Source organism: Pseudorca crassidens, chromosome 3 (genome assembly GCF_039906515.1).
Source record: "Pseudorca crassidens isolate mPseCra1 chromosome 3, mPseCra1.hap1, whole genome shotgun sequence".
NCBI classification, from domain to species: Eukaryota; Metazoa; Chordata; class Mammalia; order Artiodactyla; family Delphinidae; genus Pseudorca; species Pseudorca crassidens.
The window spans coordinates 139422028-139442095 of NC_090298.1; the positions used below are offsets into that span (position 1 = coordinate 139422028).

General features: G+C 45.0%; 1 protein-coding gene across 1 annotated transcript in view; it reads left to right on the forward strand.

The window, feature by feature from the left end:
- The window catches only part of COL23A1 (collagen type XXIII alpha 1 chain), a 352859-nt gene that overhangs the window by 24121 nt on the left and 308670 nt on the right, over positions 1-20068 (forward strand). The window contains exon 2 of the mRNA XM_067732638.1: positions 6186-6252. Within this exon, the coding sequence (XP_067588739.1) occupies positions 6186-6252 (67 nt within the window). The remainder of the gene's footprint in view (positions 1-6185; positions 6253-20068) is intronic.

Consider the following 20068-nt stretch of genomic DNA (forward strand, 5'->3'; position numbering starts at 1 on the left):
GAGTAATGGTAATGTGTTGGAACTAGATAGAGGGAACTACATGAAAGGGGTGGTTGCCCAACATTATGAATCCCCTAAAGGCCACTGAATTGTTCACTTTAAAATGGTTAATTTTATGCTATGTGAGTTTGACCTTAACTTTTTAAAAAAGAATAATCTGTTATATAAAATAACAAAGTTATATCTTAATCAGTGGTAAATGACTTTGTAATTCTGCTATCCATTTTTTAACGTGAACTACAGACTTTATTTAGATCTTCTCACCAGTTTTTCTTCTAATGTCCTTTTCCTATTCCAGGATCCCACCCAAGAGACCACACTGTATTTAGTGGTCATATCTCCTCCTCAGTCTTTCCTTGTGTTTTATGACTGACAATTTTAAGACATATTGGTCAGGTATTGTGTAGAATGTTGCTGAATTTGGGCTAGTCTGATGTTTCTCATGATTAGACTGGGTTACTAGTGTTTGGGAAGAATACCACTCAGGTGGATTGACACTATCATGACATCATGTCAGTGGTCTATGATGTCAACATGACCTATCACTGGTGACATTAACCTTGATCACTTGATTAAAGTGGTATCTGCTAGATTTCTCCATTATAAAGTTACTGTTTTCCTTTCCCTACTCTACATTTTGGAAGTAGGTCACTAAGTAAGTCCAGGCCATACTCAAGGAGAGGGGAATTTAGCTCCACCTCCTGGAGAGGAAAGTATCTACATAAATTACTTGGAATTCTTCTGTAAGGAAGATTTGTCTCTTTTCCCTATTTATTTATGTATGTATGTATTTATTTATCTAATCACTTATATCAGTATGGACTCATGGATATTTAATTTATTCTTTGGATAATAATTCAATACTACATCATTTATTTTGTTGCTTAAGTTGCTCCAGCTTTTGCCATTCTGAATTCTTTTGCTTTGGTTTTGTTTCTTTGATGTACCGCCCCCCTTTTTTAAAGCACTTCCTTATTTTCTGGCACTGCAAGATACTCTAGGCTTATCTTGTATTTTTCCTGCCCTGACTCTAGAATCAGTCATTTCTCCAAGGAGTCATGGTTCTTTTTATTGGAGAATGGTATTTAGAAACCAAGATCTAGGTGCTGAATGTGCTTGCTGCTACTAGGGTATCATTGGCTGTAGGTCTTCTCTGCAGGCAGCTTGGGTTATTATTCACTCTATATTCACATAACTGTAATTATTTCTGTATGCATCTGTCTGTGTGCATAACATAAACATGACCTCATAGTAATGTCTCTGACTAATCCAGCTTCCCCCTTTGCTTATTTATAACTTCTTTCTTGGACAGTGAGAAACCAGGCTCTCATTACCCATAGTTTATTTACTCACTTGTTCAACCCCAATATATATGTATAGTAATTTCAAAATTGCTACCCTGTACCCCTGTGTGAAACAACTGTACCTATCAGAGTATAGCATTTATGGACAGTTCCTTTGGTCTTCAGCCTTACAGTTCTCAATTGAAACAGTATTTTGCAAAGTGACTTAGGTCAGTTACATGTTTTTCCCCACTACCTTCAGTGAGGTTATGTCACGTAATCTTAACATAGTTATATTAATTTGTTTCAGCCTGCATTCCACCCTGGGATTTTCCAGCATCCTGGTTATTTTTTAAAATTTGTATCCATTAAAGTTTCCTCTTTATGATGTATGGTCCAATAGTTTTTGACAAATGCTTGGAGTATATCCATCACCCCAGTACCATGCAGAACAGTTCCATCACCTCACAGCTCCTCATGAGTCTCCTTGTGTTTCATTCCTCCTACTCCCTCAACCTTTGGCAACCACTGACCTAATTTCAGTCCCTATAGTTTCGTATGGCCTGGATTTTTTTTGTAGCAACTCTTTAATTTATTAGACATTAAAATTGCTGGTAAGCAGAGGTTCTCTTACTTTGTGGTTGAAGTTAGTTGATACCAGGATTCAAGTCCAGTCCTGACACTTACATTGCCCTGAGTCTCAATTTTCTCATCTGTAAATGAGTATAAAAAAAAATAGTCCTAGCCTCATGGGGGTTCTTGGGAGGACTCAATAAGATAACAGTTGTTGGTACAGTGCCTGGCACATAGTAAGTAATCAATAAACTTGATGATAATAATACTTTATATTTGCTATCCTCATCATCACCATGGTGGGATATGAAAAAAGAATATTAAAGAGGCCAGGAAATGCTGCCGTCTTGAGTTGCTGGTGGCCATAAGAATGTACACATGGGCCCTTCCCTACAGGGGATGGAAAGAAGGCAGAGAGGATGTGACTGTAGCAGGGCAGGATTGATCCTCCGAAAGTCTTCCTCTGGTGTTTGTGGTGCCTGTGTGTATTTTCAGGGTTGATCCTGGAGTTAGTTACAGCTTCCTGAGGAGACAGAATCATCTGTCTGTCATTCAAAAATTGCCCTAGGCAGGGAGATTTTAGGGCTTCATTTTGGCTTTTCTCCTCCCCAGGATTTTTTTTTTTTTTCCGCTGAGATGATATTACAACACAGAAAGAACTTTAAAGAAGTAAATCACTGTAATCCCTACACCCAAGTGGGTTGATGTTTTGGTAGTTGCTGCCATCCCACACCTGCATTTTTACACATATGTAAACATTATTTATTGTATCATAAACATTTTTCCTTGTTGCTACATAGTCTTCATAATGATTTTTGATGAAGATGTGACAGTTTCATGAACGGGATTCACCATCCTTCACTAAAGTACTCCCACTGTTTTGTGGCACAACTTCATGAATATCAATTTTTTGCTCCTGATGATTTATTTCCTTGGGATATACTCCCTAGAGTAGGAATTTTCTGTCAAAGGATAGGAATGTCTTTGTGGCTTTATCTGTAGCATTTTGCAGAAATAAAACATTACATCCTTTTTTGTATATTAATCTATATTTCATCAAAATACAGCTGTTCAGGGATGTGATCAAATATCTGGTGAAGAGTTTGAGACTAATGCTTCAACAGATCATTGATAAATTTATCATCTGACCATGTAATGCTTTTTTGGAAACCATGATTTTCTCTGATTAGTTTTCTCTCAGCTCTTGCCCCCCCCAACTCCAAGTTCTCCTTCTCAGTACTTCTGGAGGGAACACTCCCAAAGTCTCCGGTCATTTCTCAGAAACTCATTCTTTATTTACTTTTGGAGTCAGGACTTGTTTGCATATGTAAAACCAGGACCATATTGTTTGCAGATGCTAGGGGTGCTGCCAGATAATTGAATGTAAAAAGTTGAGACTTTTGAATCATTTTTACAAACCAGGACACAAAAGAATGTTTTCTTAGAATTAAAAAAAAAAAAAAAAAGGCATGGAAATAAAGTTCGCGGGACTGGGTTTCTAATACAGACATTTCACTTTGTGTTCCTAGTAGGGATGTTTCAACTCCAGAGTTGGGGGTGGGGGTTGGGGGGGTGGGGGCGAGGATAGAGGACTAAGATAAAACTTTGCAGATTCACTATCTAATCCAGAAAAACAAATGCATAAAAGGAGTTAGAATAAATAACGAAACAAAAACTCAATCAGTTATTTATGATCCCATCTACTAGCATTAACAATACGTTTTTTCCTTTCTTGAATAGTTTTCTGTTTAGTTTTTGTTTGAAGATAAGAGTAGCTTAAAAGTAATTGTGTTTCCTATCAGTATTTGATAAAGCCCCCTTCCCCTTAGGGGAGCTGCCCAGATGTGATAGCACTTGTTGAAAGCGAATTGTTTTTTAGCATTAAATGCTTTTGTCATTTTTTTTAAAAAAGGAAATTAGCGTAGCTTCTAGTCTTTCTAGAAATGATAAAAACAGCTGAGAGCTTCTCATACAAATTGACTGGCTTAAACTAGAAGGCTGGATTCTTTTTCCAAGTGAATTTTGAACTCTGTAATAGTACCTGCAAGTATAATGGGGGAAAAGTGAGTTCTGAGGTCCTGCTCACACCTGCATCGCGGGCACCTACTGCAGCGTTCCAGTACAGTGAGGATGGGCATGGCTGGGATGCTCCAGACTCCAGTGCACATGGCCTGGGGTCGGGTGGGGGTGGAGGTGGTATCTGCTGCTGCTGTGGTCTCACCCACCTGGTAGGAGCGTGTGGCAGCTGCGGGGGCGGAGGCGGGAACCTCTGGAGGCTCAGGGCCGGCCCGGACTGCTTGCAGGGTGGCTCTGGGCCCGGTGGGCAGTTCTAGGGAAGAGTGCCCCAGGCTTAAGCAGGAGTGAGTGGCAGGTGTGGGTCTGGACAGGAGCTGAGAGCCCAGGGCCAAGAGGCCTAGCCAGGTTCTGATTTCTGGGACAAGCCGAGGCCTTGGAGGGTGGTTTAAGAGGTGTGGGGAGGATAGAAAAGTTCTGTTGTGGTACTGCTTTCACAAACACCTCCACCACAGGGTTCAAAATCATACATCTTCCAGTTCTCTAAAACCTTGGCCTTAACTCTATCTCTTGTCAGTATCAGCCTCTGTGGCCCATCTGGAAAGTGAGGGCAAGGCTGGCAGATTGGAGTGGAGGTGGAACTTGGAAGTACTTTGCAGGGGCCAGAGCCTCCCCTGGTTACATTTTTTATTTCAGGCTCCTGGTCCTGGGCTGTTCAGCCCATTCTTATTTATTTATTTATTTTCTTATTTATTTATTTATTCATTCATTCATTCATGGTCGTGCCGCACGGCTTCTGGGATCCTAGTTCCCTGCCCAGCGATTGAACCCAGACCCTCGGCGTGGAGTCCGTTATAACCACTGGATCTTCAGGGAATTCCCTGTTCAGCCCCTTATGTGAAAATTCCAGGCTTGGTGATCAAGGGCTCAAGACTGGGAGTGCCTTCTCACCTCCTCTAAAACAGTGATTTAAAAATTACATTTTTGTTTGTTTGCTGTGCTATTTTCCAGGTATTTGTATTTGCATTTTTACTATGTTTTTTATTGAGAAAAATTACATTTTTAGGTTTGAACCTTAAGTAACCCTTTTAGTGGTAGTATGCATTTTTTTATATTTTTTTATTATTATTTTTTTTTGTGGTACGTGGGCCTCTCACTGCCGTGGCCTCTCCCGCCGTGGAGCACAGGCTCCGGACGCGCAGGCCCAGCGGCCATGGCTCACGGGCCCAGCCGCTCCGCGGTATGTGGGATCCTCCCGGACCGGGGCACGAACCCGTGTCCCCTGCATTGGCAGGCGGACTCCCAACCACCGCGCCACCAGGGAAGCCCCGGTAGTATGCATTTTTAACTCAAGTTAACACATTTGAGATTTGCTTTGTTTTGCTTTTAGGAAGATTTTTTTGGTTTTGTTTTCGTTTTGTTTTTTCCTAGAGAAAGGTTAATACTTTGTATATTCTTGTCAGGACTCAAGTCTTGGCTAGTTTGGGGATTATGGGCCAATTGCTTCACTCCCCTAAACCTAGATTTGGGATTGGGGATTAATTTCTTATTTTTTCCAAGTTTGTATCCCCTGTCTGTGAGGCAGGGACAATAATTCAGGCCTCAGAGGTTACCCAAGTGTCACATAAGGTGATGATTATGCCAGGGCTGTACTGTGAGTTGTCATAATAGCAGAGCTGTGACTTTTGACTACATTTTTGTGGTAGTTCTTTTCCCTTCACCCAAATCTAGCACAGGGCTGGGCATGTGTAGAGATTCTTGTTAAATTGTACTGAACTAAATTTTCTAGGCCTAGGATCCCCACTGGTAAGAAGAAAGGAAAATGTCATCAGGGTGGATTAGCCCTGGGCCATTGGGTCTGAAGCCAGTGGGCTTGGAGGGGCTGTAGCCAAGGGGCCTCTTGGGCTCCCTGGGGTTGGATAGGGGTGGTCTGCGGAGCAGGGAAAGATGTTCAAGAGCGAGTTTTGATTGGCCCTACCTGGCCTCCCTCTGCTCTGCCCTCCTATCTTCACACCAGGGACTACCGGGTCCCTTTGTCATTCCTGGATTTGTATTTGAAAATGTTGTTAACAAAGCAGAAACCTGTCATCTTCTATTCAGGGACTCCCAAGTAATTGCTTAATGTTTATTTCTGTTTCTCCTCCCATTCTAAAACTGCCTGTAGAATTTAATGACCTTTTAAAAACTGTTCTTGAAAGCACCAACACCACCACTGTAGATCTTTCATATATGTTGGTTTTTGCTGTTTTTCCGCTTCTACCCCTCTCCGCTCCAAAACTCATCCTTATTTTTTCCCCCCTTTTCTTCCTGGTTCAGAAGATGGAGGGACCAGTCAAGCTCCGGACAGTTCGAGAAGCACCGACGGACTGTGTCTGTCCCCCAGGTAAGTGGATGTTCGATTGTTGCTGGCGCCTGACTTCCATAGGCCTGGTCTTCTCTCTCCTGTCTACCCGAAACTGCCAAGGCCATGGTCAAGAGAATCACCGTGGGTTTCAGGCTGTCTGTGGTACCTTGTGGACTGTCCTGGGGCCTTTCTTCCTACATCATCTTCCCTGGTAGGTGTGTCATTAAAGATTCTGGCAAAATTAACTGACTTGGTTTGATGGGGATGGTGGTATTGGTGGAGGAGCTAAGAAACTCTTCAAGATGACTTACAATAAAGGCTTAGATGCTAGGAAAGTAGCAGCCATCCCCTTTTAAAGATGGAGAAACAGACATGAGCCATCCGAACAGTGTTAACATTGTGACCCTAGCTCTGTTTCGAACATGAGGGGTGGTGGGTAGAGGAATAATCTGGCAAATATAGTTTTTCTTGGTTTTCATTTCTTTGGTGGAGGTAGAGGAAAGGAGCAGGAAACGTGGTCTGATTTGTTCAAATAATCATGTGTCTTGGGTTTTGATGGTGTAGACCAGGACGGCTGTGACTAGAATTGAGGATTTGTTGGTTCCTAATCCATGTGGCTCAAATCCTGATTCATATCGATCTTCCAGTTGTCCTCATTGGAGCTTTGCATGTATTATGACTGAGAATTTAGGGGTATAGTCTCAGCCCCAGTGTTTTCAGGGTTAGAATTATCCTCTCATAGAACAGTATGTAATATCAGTGAATGAGTGGAAAATTGTAACAATTCCCAGATGACCCACCATGCCGGACAAGGTGAGAGAACATGGGAGCTGAACCCAGGGGCCCTGTTCCTTGCTGTCATGCCTTCCATTAGCCAAGTTGTCTGGCATTTCCGAAACCACTTCACCTGGTCCAGGAACCAAGCTTATTGATGATTAACATCTCCAGATTGGGAGATGCCCTGAGATTTGTGCAAAGATGGACCCATGGTGTGAAAATTCAGTCTCTGGGGGCCCAGTGGAAGAGGATTTTACAGTCGAGCTTGAGCTAGCCTTTCATAGGAACTCTGAGGTTTTAATAGGAGGGAAAAGGACATGATAAGTAATGATGTCATGAGCAGATCAGGAAGTCAGAAATTGCAATTCAGTGGGGGGAAAAAAATCAGTTCCACCAATGAATTTTTGGCTGATCTGCAAAATGTGTAAAACAATTCTTCTTGCTCCTCCCCTGCTCTTTCTTTCTGAGTATTGAATGGTTGTAAATTCATGTGAGTTATGTAGATGAGGGTTTTTTAAACTGGGAGTCACTGGGAATTCCCTGGCAGTCCAGTGGTTAGGACTGTACACTCTCACTGCCAAAGCCCCGGGTTCAATCCCTGGTTGGGGAACTAAGATCCCACAAGCCAAGCGGCGCGGCCAAACAAACAAACAAACCTGGGAGTCACAGCACATTTATGAGACATGAAATCAGTTATGTGGGTTGCAGCCAGCATTCTGAAATTTTGAACTAGCAGAGACTGGAATAAAAAATACTGGAGTGAAGTATTTGTGTCAGCCATTTATATTTGTAAATGGCAGTGTGAAACGGGTTCCCTGCTATGGGTTGCTGACTGAAAGTTTGAAAACCACCAATACAGATGATAGATGGAGAGGAAGGAGGTGGCAGTGAGGGGACATGGAGCTCCTGAATAAATCCAGACCAGGTCCAGATCTTGGTCAGCCACTTACTGTTTGTGTTAATAAATGATACCAATACTGGAGTGGGCTCTGTAGGCTTTTTGATGTCATGGAGGAAATACAAAGCCCAGGACCTGGAGATAGTCTTGTGTTTGTCTTCCCTCGAGGTCTCTTGACTCACCAGGAGAGGTGTCAAGAAGGCCTCTGGGATGACCATGGAGGCCAAAAGCCTGGTCAGAATCCTCAGTTCCACTGAGACTCTGGGGGTGCCCAGCAGTCAGTGCTGTGCTGTCATTGTCCGAGGGGCTTGTGGCTGTGATCAGGCTGTCCTGGCAGGTATGGTCAGCGTGGCCCAGGGGGTGTAGCACCGCAGCCTCTGCCAGGCCCCAGTGCACACCCATGTCCACATCTGCTCTTTCTCTCCTGTCACCTTGAGCTGGAGAACTCACTTGAGCACTTTAGACTAGAGCCCTTTATCAGTGCAAAACCCCATAGGCTGGCACATTCTCCTCTGCCATAAAAAGCACAGAGGGCTTTTTCTCCAATACCAGAAGCCTTACCTCATTCCCTTTCTCCCTGGCTCTGATCTGCCCTGCAGACTTTTGGAGTCTGGACATGCAGACCACCCTCATTTGAGATACCCCATCTCATCTAAGATACCCTAGCCCAGTTCCTTCCCACGGCCCAGAGGACAGTGTAATCTTTTGTCAGATCCTAGGATGCAGCAAGACAGATAAGCGAGGCCAGAGAAGGGGGCGGCTCTTCTGTGTGTGTTACCCATTGTGAAGTGGGTGCTCGGGGAGCTCTGAGGCTGAAGGGAGGGGCAGGCTTCGGGCTGGAAGGTCAAGATTCTTCTCTTGCTGGAGTCAGTGGTGGGAGGACTGGCAGAGCTGTGCTCTGAACTAGCCCTGTGACCTCAGGCAAGTGAGAGGCCCTTGAACCTTGAACTTCTTGTCTATAAAACGGTATAGTGAGTTGAATTGTGTCCCCCCCCTCCCAAAAGATATGTCCCAGTCCTAACCCCTGGTATTTGTAAATGTGACCTTATGTGGAAATAGGGTCTTTGCAGACATAATTAATTTAAGGATATTGAGATGAGATCATCCAGGGTTTAGGGTAGGCCCTAAATCCAATGATGAGTGTCCTTATAAGAGTCAAGAGGTAAGAGATTTGAGACACAGAAACACCCAGAGGAGAAGGCCATGGGAAGACGGAGGCAGAGGCCAGAGTGATGCATCTACAAACCTAAGAACACCCGGGATTGCCGGCAGCCACAGAAGCTGGACAGGGGCGTGGAAGGGATTCTCCTTAAGAGCTTTCAGAAGGAACCAGCCCTGCCAACACCTTGGTTTTGGACTTCTGGCCTCCAGAATTGTGAGACAATAGATTTCTGTCATGTTAAGTCACCTAGTTTGTGGTCATTTGTTGTGGCAGCCTTAGGAAACTAAAATAAATGGGACCGTTAATCACCCTAATTATAAGGTTGCTGAGATAATCAAAATGTGGGGGACATAGGAACTTCCTACACCACCAGGTCTGAATCAGGTGTGTGGGGCTGCCACCTGGGAGCCCCCTCATGCGGCTCTTCCTCATACACCTGCCTCAAAAGAGACTTCTCTTCCTTCAGCGGAGAACTCAGGGCTGTAGCTTCATGTGGCTTACCCATGTACCTGGGGATTCCAACGTCTTCTTTTCTTATGTTACTTATGTACTTATTGTTTTAAAATGTGTTTAAAGTTTTAAAATGTTTATTTTTGAATAGGAAATAATATGTGATGAAAGATTCAAGTACTACAAAAGATTACATGTGAAAACTAATTCCCCTCCCCTCCTCTCCCCCGGTTCTCCTGCTCCTCTTTCCAGGGGCCCTTTACCCATTTGCTGATGTCCTTCTGAGCAGCCCTTTCCAATAGAACTTTCTGTGATGATGGAAATATTCTATCTCTCTGCTAATCGAGCAGCCACTACTAGCCATGTGGGGCTACCAAGCCCCTGAAACATGGCTAGTGCAACTGACAAACTGAATTTAAAATTTTTGTTTAATTTAGAATGGATAAGCGGCAAGGTCCTAATGTGTAGCATGGGGAACTATATTCAATATCCTGTGATAAACCATAATGGAAAAGAATATAAAAATGAGTGTATGCATGTGTATAACTGTGTCACTTTGCTCTACAGCAGAGATTGGCACAACATAGTAAATCAACTATACTTCAATAAAAAAAATTTTTGTTTAATCTTAATTTAAATTGCCACGTGTGGCTGGTGGTTATGGTGTAGGACAGTTTTTTGAGGTTTTTGAGGTCATTTAGATACATTTCAGTGAGAAGCTCCCCTCCTGGTTTTACACAAATGGTATATGTTGTTGTCCCGGTGTTGCTTTCTCGGTTTGCAGTTTCCCTCTGAGATGGTCTGAATCATTCCATGTATCAGAGAGCAGGTGTTACCTTGTTTTGGGTTAAAAGACAAAATCCTGTTGGGCTGTCCTGTGAGGTACCTGGCCAGTCCACACCCCAAGGACATTTAAATTGTTTCCCATCCTGTGTTCTTACAGACTGTCCTTCAGGGAACTGTTGGAGGGAAGGAGGACTGTTGTCTTGCCCGGTTCCCTGCCTTCCTCATGTTCTGTACTGAAGCCCGTCATGAGCCAGGCACTGCTGCAGGGCTTTGGGTCACTGGACTGAAAGGATAGGAGCCCTCAGTCTGTTTGGGGCGCCACCACCAGAGCAGCAATTCTGGAATGTTGCAGGGGGTGGCCCCGAAGTCTGCTCTGTGGGAGACTCTGGCACGACCCAGTCCCCATTGTGCTGTGAACATTTGAGCATCCCAAGGGATGGGTCGGGGCCAGCACCCTGGAGCCTGAGAGGTTTGCATTTGACTCTGATGCTTAAACAGCCACCGAGTGGGCACATCCTGCACATCCTGGAGATATGGGCCATTCTGGTGTAAAAGCTCCTTACCTTAACTAACTCTTTTAATTACATTAATAAAATAAACAAACGAAAAGGAAACTTATTAGCTTACACAACTGGAATAGAGAGGTCAGAGGTGCAGCCAGTTTCAGGTATGTCTGGGCTCAGGGGTCTCTCTCTGCCTCTCAGCTCTTCCCTGAGTCATTTTCAGACACTGTCTCCTTGGGGTGGGAAAGTGGCCACCAACAGTCCCAGCAGTATATCAGACCTTCTCAGCAACCCCAGCAGATAGAGCACTCCCCTTTCTCAAAGGTGTCAGCATTGGGGAATAGGGAGTGTTATGGGCTGAATTGTATCCCCTTCCAAATTCAGATGTGGAAGTCTTAACCCCCACCTAGTACCTCAGAATGTGACTGTATTTGAGACAGGGTCTTTAAAGAGGTAAATAAGGTAAAGTGAGGCCATTAGGGTGGGCCCTCATCCACTATGACTGGTGTCCTTATAAGAAGAGATTAAGACACAGACACACACAGAGGGAAGATGACATGAAGCCAGGGAGAGAGGCCTCAGAAGAAACCAACCCTGCTGACACCTTGATCTCTGACTTATAACCTCCAGAATTGTGAGAAAATAGATTTCTGTTGTTTAAGCCACCCAAACTATGGTACTTAGTTTTGGCAGGCCAAGCAGACTAATACAGAGAGTTATTGTTGCTGGGTACAGAGTTTCTGTTTGGAAAGATGGAAAAGTTCTGGAAAATGGATAGTGGCATAGTTATACAACATTGTGAAGGTACTAAATGCCGTGAAATTGTGCACTTTTAAATGGTTAAAATGATATTTAAATTTTGTCTGTATTTTACTGTGATTAAAGAAAGAAGTCCCAGCATTGACCCTGATTGGCCTGGCTTGGGGCAGATGCCTCTCCTTGTACTAATTGCTGTTCCTGGAGGATGGGACACATTGATTGGCCAGGTCTGGGTCATGTGACTGGTCTTGGACCTGGGGGGAGGCCGTTGTGGGGGAGGGTTGACACTACCAGAATCATGTAGGCTGAGAGTGGGGAAGGGTGGTTACCTCAAGAAAAAGTAGGGTGCTATTCCCAGAAAAAGAGAAAAGGGATGCAGCTGGGCAGACATAAATAATAGATGACCACTTCAGTCCAGCTCTGGGGGCAGCTGGCTAGACATGTCCAGGTGGTCCTAAGTGGGGACTATGGACAGACCCTGAGTTTGACCAGAGGCTTGCCTCCACTTCAAGCATATAAGTCTCTTCCCTCTGTTGAGCTGGTCCAACAGACAGTGCAGCTCAGTGATTAAGCACTTGAATTTTGGACCCAGACTGCCTGATTCAAATTCTTTGTCCCAGACTTCCTTGGTGGCGCAGTGGTTGGGAATCGCTTGCCAATACAGGGGACACAGGTTCGATCCCTGGCCTGGGAAGATCCCACATGCCGCGGAGCAACTAAGCCCATGCGCCACAACTACTGAGCCTGTGTGCCACAGCTACTCAAGCCTGTGTGCCTAGAGCCCATGCTCCGCAACAAGAGAAGCCACTGCAATGAGAAGCCCGCACACCGTAACGAAGAGTAGCCCCCGCTCGCTGCAACTAGAGAAAGCCCACATGCAGCAATGAAGACCCAATGCAGCCAAAAATAAATTAAAAAAATAAATTAAAAAACGAATTCTTTGTCCCTTACCAACTCCATGACCTCGAACTTATCCTCCCGGTGCCTCAGTTTTTCATCTGTGAAGTGGGGTTTCTAATACTACCTACCTCATAGAATCGTGCGAGGATTGAATGTGCTTGTAGAGAGTTTGTAGCAGGGCCTGGCACTGCTTCCTGAAAGTGAGTTAGTGGTTACCAGGAACCGAGATCCCTTGCCCCCAGGCCAGTCCAGACTCACTGTGTGCAGCCTCTTACCTTCCTGATTGTTGCCAGGGCTGCCAGAGAGGTAGGGACGAGGCGATTCAGAGTTGGCGGTTGGCTGGGAATATCCTGGAGGGAAGGAACAAAGGCCTGACAGACTTCCTTGGCACGTTCTTCTGGGATGTGGGTGAGAAAATGCTGGTGACAGAGCCCAGAAGTGAGGGAACCGGAAAGGAAAAGAAAACGTGTGGCCTGTGAACTCTTGTCAGCCACTAACGGCATCCGGAAGGCCTCATCATGCAAAACCTGGGGCTCTGCCCCTTTGCACAGTTTGCACTGGTTTCTAACTGGGCTCAACCTGCCCTGGAGAGTATTAGGAACTTTTCAGAAAAACAGTAATACTTTTCGTTTCCTTTTTGTGCCTTTTTGTGTTCTTGCATAATATCCCAGAGACATGGCGTGTGGTTTCCAAATGATAGGGACTGTGCTTGCAGTGTAGGGTGACTTTCCAGAAATTAATAAACAGATTTATCAGAGTTAGAAATTCGCTGCTCTGTGAAAATGTTTGGGAGTTTGAGCAGAGGAGTGAAACTCTGCTTAGGAGGACATGAAGTACAATGCAGAAATGATACAGAACCTGATACATTTCATTGACAGTTTATGGCAAATGTTGCAGAGTGGAACAGAAATGGTCAGTTACTCTATTCAGCCTGTTTACTGTATTTGTAGGTTTAGGAATTTGCTTAAGGCAGCGGGGAGGGGGTGGGGGGGTGCTTTCTTACTACATTGAAGCAAAAAATGGTTATCCTACTTTGAGTTATTTCTTATTTGTAGAATTTTTTAAAATGATACTTTTTTTAATGTGTTAAATCCTAGTTGACTTGCGTTCATGGTAAAACTAAGTAGTTTAATGGCAGTTTATCCCATTATGTCAGACTGTACAAAGTTGAAGAAGATAATTTGTGTGTCTGATTTTTTTTTTTTTTTGCCAGAATTCTCTGGAGAATTCATTCATTCGTTCATACATTCATCTCTCTCTACCCTATTTTGTGCTTGTCCTGTGGGTGATATTGACTAAGATTGTTAGAGGAATTGCGGACCCAGTTGTTAGAGGATGATGGCACACATACAGGAACCATAATATATTGAGAATGGGAAGAATCCTAAGAAAAATGTCCCACAGAAATTGAAAGGAGGGAGAGATCACCTCAGATCAAGGACGCCTGGGTGGGGGAAGATGACAGTTGGGCAGGGTTTTGAAGAGTGGTTGACATCTTAGCCAGCTGGGATGGGGGACACATTCCACAAGACCTGGCATACTGAGCAGAGGCAGAGGGGAGCTCTGGGAGCGTCAGGGAGCTCTGTTAGGTTGGAAGGTGTTAATGAGAGGTGAGGGTGGGTCTTGATTATGGAGGGATGTGAGCTTCATTCCATGGGACACAGTTGAAAGGTATGTGAGTAGAGTTCAGCTTTAAGAGGAGGACTCTAGAAACAGCATGGAGGATGGACTGGATCACAAGTTTGCTTCAGCAGAGAAGCCCACTGAGAGGGTGCTCTGGATGCGGACAATCTTGTCTTGTTCCTCGATGTGTCCCCTGAACCTAGAACAGTGCTGGGCATGTGGAGAAGGGGTGGTAAATATTTGCTGAATGACTGCCCTGGAGGAGAGGTCATGAGAACTTGAATGAGGGCCATGAGAATTGATGGCAGGGAACAGCTGTGAGAGGCACTGGGCCATGTGGTGGACAAAACTCACAAACAGGTTGGATGGGCATGGGAGGGGACAGAGGTGCCCAAAGCTGGAAGCCCGTGGGAAGGTGATATCCTGAACAGAAACAGGAAATCCCCAAAGAGGGATTTAGAAGGGAAGATGATAAGCATAGTTTTGGACAGTGGCCTTATGAACCAATTTGTAGACCCACTGATGAATGGAAGAAAATAATTAGAAGTCTTCTCTTAAGGCATCATCTAGCCACTCTGAACCTATTAATTGTAAAATGTACTGTGTCCTGTAAATAAACGTCTTGAGGGCGCTCAAGACGTTTTGTTAATTTTGTTTGTTTGTTTAAATACAGAATATTTATTAAGAAGACATTAACATGCTTAGATACACAAATTAAACCACTTATACACATGCCATTCTCAGTGAACTGTAAGGAAAAAAACCATGAAGAACAAAATTAGTTGCTTTCAGATAAGTTTTTGTGTTTTCTAGCTATCATATGTCTATTTGCATATTAGGAAGTTATTAGCACTGATATATAAACTTTTTTCCCAATCTTAATGTAACTTTTTGGCAAGGGGACGTTCACAAAAATTTGCATTGAAGTCTGAATGTAAATTACAGACTCTTACAAGAGGTTATGCATTGACCTTTGGGAATTGGAGATTTTCTTGTGACCACTAGAGGGAGCCCACTATATTCATTAAATTCATTAAATTCTGTAGAAATCTAATGGAATTTTTAAAAATGATAATTAATATTAAAAAAATTTATTAGAAAGTACACAAAAGTTCAAACCAAGGGCAATGAAATACAAAGTTAGCCTTTCACTCTGTTGTTTTTTCTACTAAAACAGAAGATCACTGAGAATTTTCCAGATGGCTCCAGAATAGAGTGGTGTGTTGTTGGTTTCAGAAGGTGTTGTTGATTATGCAAAGTGTAAAATAGCAACTAGCAAGCACATTCCCACTCACCCAAAATTTATTGAGCACATCTGGTTTAGACCCAGTAGAGACTCCCTGAAGCTGTGGGAAGATCCCATCTTGGCCAACTCTATGCCAGCCGTTGGATGACAGGTGCAACTCTCCACTCCGTGAGGTGTCGTGTAACTTTGTACATTGGGATTATTAAATGTCTCGCATATCAAGAGCTACTCACATGGTGGGACCGCCTCTTCCCAGGGGTAAGTTCAATGCAGTCATAATATTTTGTTTCTTAGCTCTCTTCTTATGCCAAAGTATATTCCACATGGATTGAAGATTTAAATGTGAAAAATAAAACCATGGAAGGCAAGACAAAAATACAACAGGTCACTTTTTAAAATTATAGGTAGAAATAGACTTTATAAGCTCGGTACTGAAGTCAGAAACCATAAAGCAGCAGTTCTCAACCAGGGATGATTTTGCTTTGTGGGGACTTTGGCAATGTTTGGAGACATTTTTGATTTGTCTCAACTTGAGGGGTGGGGTGCTACTGGCATCTAGTGGGTAGAGGCCAGGGATGCTGCTAAACATTCTACAATGTACTGGAGAGCCCCCAACATAAAGAATTATCCCACCCAACTGTCAGTGGTGCCAATGTTGAAAAACTCTTCTATAGAATAAATGTTTTCTTAAATGATTTAAGCTTAAAAGCTTAAACTTTCTGTCTAGAAAGAAAATTCCACCTTAAAGTTTAAAGATAAATGGCAAACTGAAAACTTAGCGTATATAACAAGCACATGGTTAATATTCATGAGATATAAAGTGCTTTTGCAAAAGAATAAGGAAAAGTCAAATATTTTAGTGGAAGAATGGGCAAAGGAGATGAATAGGGAGTTCACAGAAACGAAATGCACGCTGAGGAAGGAGGCTGGGAAAGGACAGGATGCGGGGCAGTTCCGGGAATCTAGGCAGCAGGAACGGAGGGGCAGTCCCCCGGGGAGCTAGAGCTCGCTTGGATGTGTCTGCACCAACTGTTTTTTGGCGTGTCATTCTGCCTGAGGTTCAGGGTCTCAGGAGAGAGAGCCCTACTGGGCAGGTCTGACCCCTGTGCCCATTCCTCTGCCTGTGGCTTCCAGGGCAGGGCTGAGAGGGAAGAGCACCTCCCCCACAGGTGCCAGGATGCTGCACAGTGTAGGGGAGGGGAGTCTGGGTTTAATACAGGTGGACTTGGCAGTGAATGCCAACTGTGGCCGCCCACCGGCTCTGTGAGCTTGGGCAAGTGACCTGATTCTTTAAACTCTCCATCTCCTTGTGTGTAAAATGGGAAAACATTATGTACCTTGGGGGTTTGTTTTGAGGATATTCTGAGACAAGTGTATGTGGAAGTGCTTGACACACCCTAGGCATCTCGTAATGTCTGTTCATTTATCCCTAAAGAAAGTGGTCTGTGGTCCTCAGGAGGTGAGAGTCAGACACAGATCATTATTATGGGGGTGGGGAGAGGGTACTTAGTAAGCAAGCCCAGCCCTTTCCTTTTGTTGCCTCCTCTGCAGAAAAGAATGTCATTTCTGCTTAGTCTCTTGGTTCCTTTAGTGCCAGGATCCCCCAGCGAACCTTCTGCTCAAAGATGGAGAAAGAGCAACTCCTGGCTCCTCTGGGAGCCCTTGAATTTGGGATTCCCTCTGCTGCCTTGTAGATTGTCAGCAGGCAGCATGGTAAAGCCCTTTTCTCTTGGGTGGCCCTGGGGTTTCCTTCCTGATCCACCAAAGACTTCTTCTGCCCTGATCCAATGTTATTTTACGTTTTTGTTTAGTCCTGGCTTTAGAAATAGGATGAATGCGGCTAAGCTGCCTTCCCTACGAGGTCATGATTTTCATGACACTGTTAGGCTCGAGGTGGCCTGTTGTCTGGTCATTTCCTTAGAAGTAGCCTGTGTGGCCCACTCACAAGCTAGCACAGGAAGAAATTCAAAGCACCGGAGGCTAAGGCTCCGAGGGGAAGGGGGGGTCTAAGGAAAAGTCCAGAAAGCAAAGGATGGTGTGGAGGATGGGCCAGCTCCCCCATTAGAAGCGCACACGCCTTCATGGTGCATTGTGAAGAATGTACTTTTAAAATGCAGAGATGATTCCCAAGAGAACATGCAAACATCTACAAGAGTAGCTGTGCAGTGGGGAAAGGGCAGCCATTTAGAGTATTATTGGACACTGGCTCTGTGCTAACCCTAATCCCTGGGGATGCTAAGTATGACTGTGCTCAGAATGTGAGCTCATGGAGTCAGGGGAAAATGGAGTTTTGACCCAAATTGATGTCACAATGGGTCCAGTGGGGCTTCCCTGGTGGCGCAGTGGTTGGGAGTCCGCCAGCCTGTGCAGGGGGATGCAGGTTCGTGCCCTGGTAGGGGAGGATCCCGCGAGCTGTGGAGGCTTGGCCCCCGCATCAGGGCTACTGAGCCTGCGCTCTGGAGCCCATAAGCCACAGCTGCTGGGCCCGCGTACTGCAACTGCTGAGGCCCGTGCACCTGTAGCCCATGCTGTGGGGGTGGGGTGGGGACTGCCACCGCCACCACCACTGCCACCTCGCACCATGGTGAGGCGTGGCCCCCACTCACTGCAACTGGAGGGGGCCTGCACGCAGCAATGAAGTCCCAGCGCAGCCAAAAATAAATAAATTAAAAGAAAAAAAGTAAAATGCAGAGATGAGACTATATGTGCCCCTGGATGGGTGGCGGCAGTAGGTGACCTGGAGGCAGAGCAGAGAATGGGCTGTGCCACCCACAGAAGGACTGGACAGTGACTTTACCCCTGGGTGTCACCCCCATCCTTGGCACTGACTGTCACACAGGTGGGGATAGAGGCAGACCGTGTTGGCCCAAGTACTTGCTGAAGGGTCAGCTGTGCCCAGGAGCAGCATATTTATTAGCTGTGACTGTGGGCCTCACAGTACCCTGCAGGGAGGGGGAGTGGTCTTAGCGCTTTCTGTGTGTGTGGCGGGGAGGGGAGCTCTGAGAGGACAGGGCGCTGCCTCTGAGGAAGGCCAGGAGCAGCTGCCCAGGAGTGATACCCCCACCCCGCCCCCCGCCCTGTCAAGGCAGGACTTGGGCTTAATTTCTAGGAGGTCAGGGCAGTGCCTCAGGCTGCCCCATGCCTGTTTGCTCCCTGAGGGTGCTCCCTCTCCTCTTGCCCCTCCCCCTCGGCATCCAGGAGCTCCGTCAGGGGCTGGGTTGTGGAGGGTCTGTGAGCATCGATTTCTGTTGCCCTGGACACTGGCCCTTCACTGCTGGAAGTGGGTGTAGAAAAGAGGAGGAAGGGGTTGGGGCACGGGGCGGGGAGGGTGAAGAACTCAGGCAGGAGAGGGTAGGGAATGCAGGTTAGATTGGGGTGGGTGAGGGAGTGGGGAGAAGTGGGGGAGCAATGCGTGAACCCCGGTGTACCTGTCCTGCCCCCATGGGGGCAGGGACTCTGAGGCCCCAGGGCTGGCTGTGGGAAGGTTCCAGATCCTCTAGCCAGAATCCTCTGAGGGCCGACTCAGTTGGTCTCTAGGGCCTCTCTTAGGATTATTGAGAAAAGCTCGTTTCCTACCTAGAACACACCACTTTCTTCTTTCTGAAGGTCCCCACCTTCCCACAGGGCCCCCCTTCCAGGCTTCTTAGCAGGCAGTCCTTCTTTTATTTTTAAAAAATTACTATTATACAAGCAAACTATGCTTCTTAAAATTATCCTACCATCCCACTCCTCAAAAAAAAGTCTCTCTTGTACCCCCCACCTCACTACCCTATCCAATCCCGAGCCCTAGATGTAATTATTTGACCAGTTTAGTTTGCATTCTGCAGACCTTTTTCTGTGCTTCAACAAGTACATACATTTAAATACTTATAGAAATAAAATAATGTGAGGTATTCTGTAGTTTTTTGTTTTCTTTTGTTCTGTTTTTAATACATCTTTATTGGAGTATAATTGCTTCACAATACCGTATTAGTGTCTGTTGCACAACAAACTGAATCAGCCATATGCATACACATGTCCCCATATCCCCTCCCTCTTGAGCCTCCCTCCCATCCTCCCTGTCCCACCCCTCTGGGTCATCACAAAGCACCGAGCCGATCTCCCTGTGCTATGCTGCTGCTTCCCACCAGCCAACTATTTTACATTCGGTAGTGTATATATGTTGATGCTACTCTCACTTCACCCCAGCTTCGCCCTCCCACCCCATGTCATCAAGTCCATTCTCTATGTCCACCTCTTTATTCCTGCCCTGCAATAGGTTGATCCATACCTTTTTTTTTTTTAGATTCCATATATATGCATTAGCATATGGTATTTGTTTTTCTCTTCTGACTTACTTCACTCTGTATGACAGACTCTGGGTCCACCCACCTCAGTACAAATAACTCAATTTCATTTCTTTTTATGGCTGAGTAATACTCCATTGTATATATGTGCCACATCTTTATCCATTCATCTGTCGATGGACATTTAGGTTGGTTCCATGTCCTGACTATTGTAAATAGTGCTGCAATGAACATTGTGGTGCATGTCTCTTTGAATTATGGTTTTCTCAGGGTATATGCCCAATAGTGGGATTGCTGGGTCATATGGTAGTTCTATTTTTACTTTTTTAAGGAACCTCCATACTGTTCTCCATAGTGGTTGTAGCAATTTACATTCCCAACAACAGTGTAGGAGGGTTCCCTTTTTACCACACCCTTTCCAGCATTTATTGTTTCTAGCTTTTTTGATAATGGCCATTGTGACCG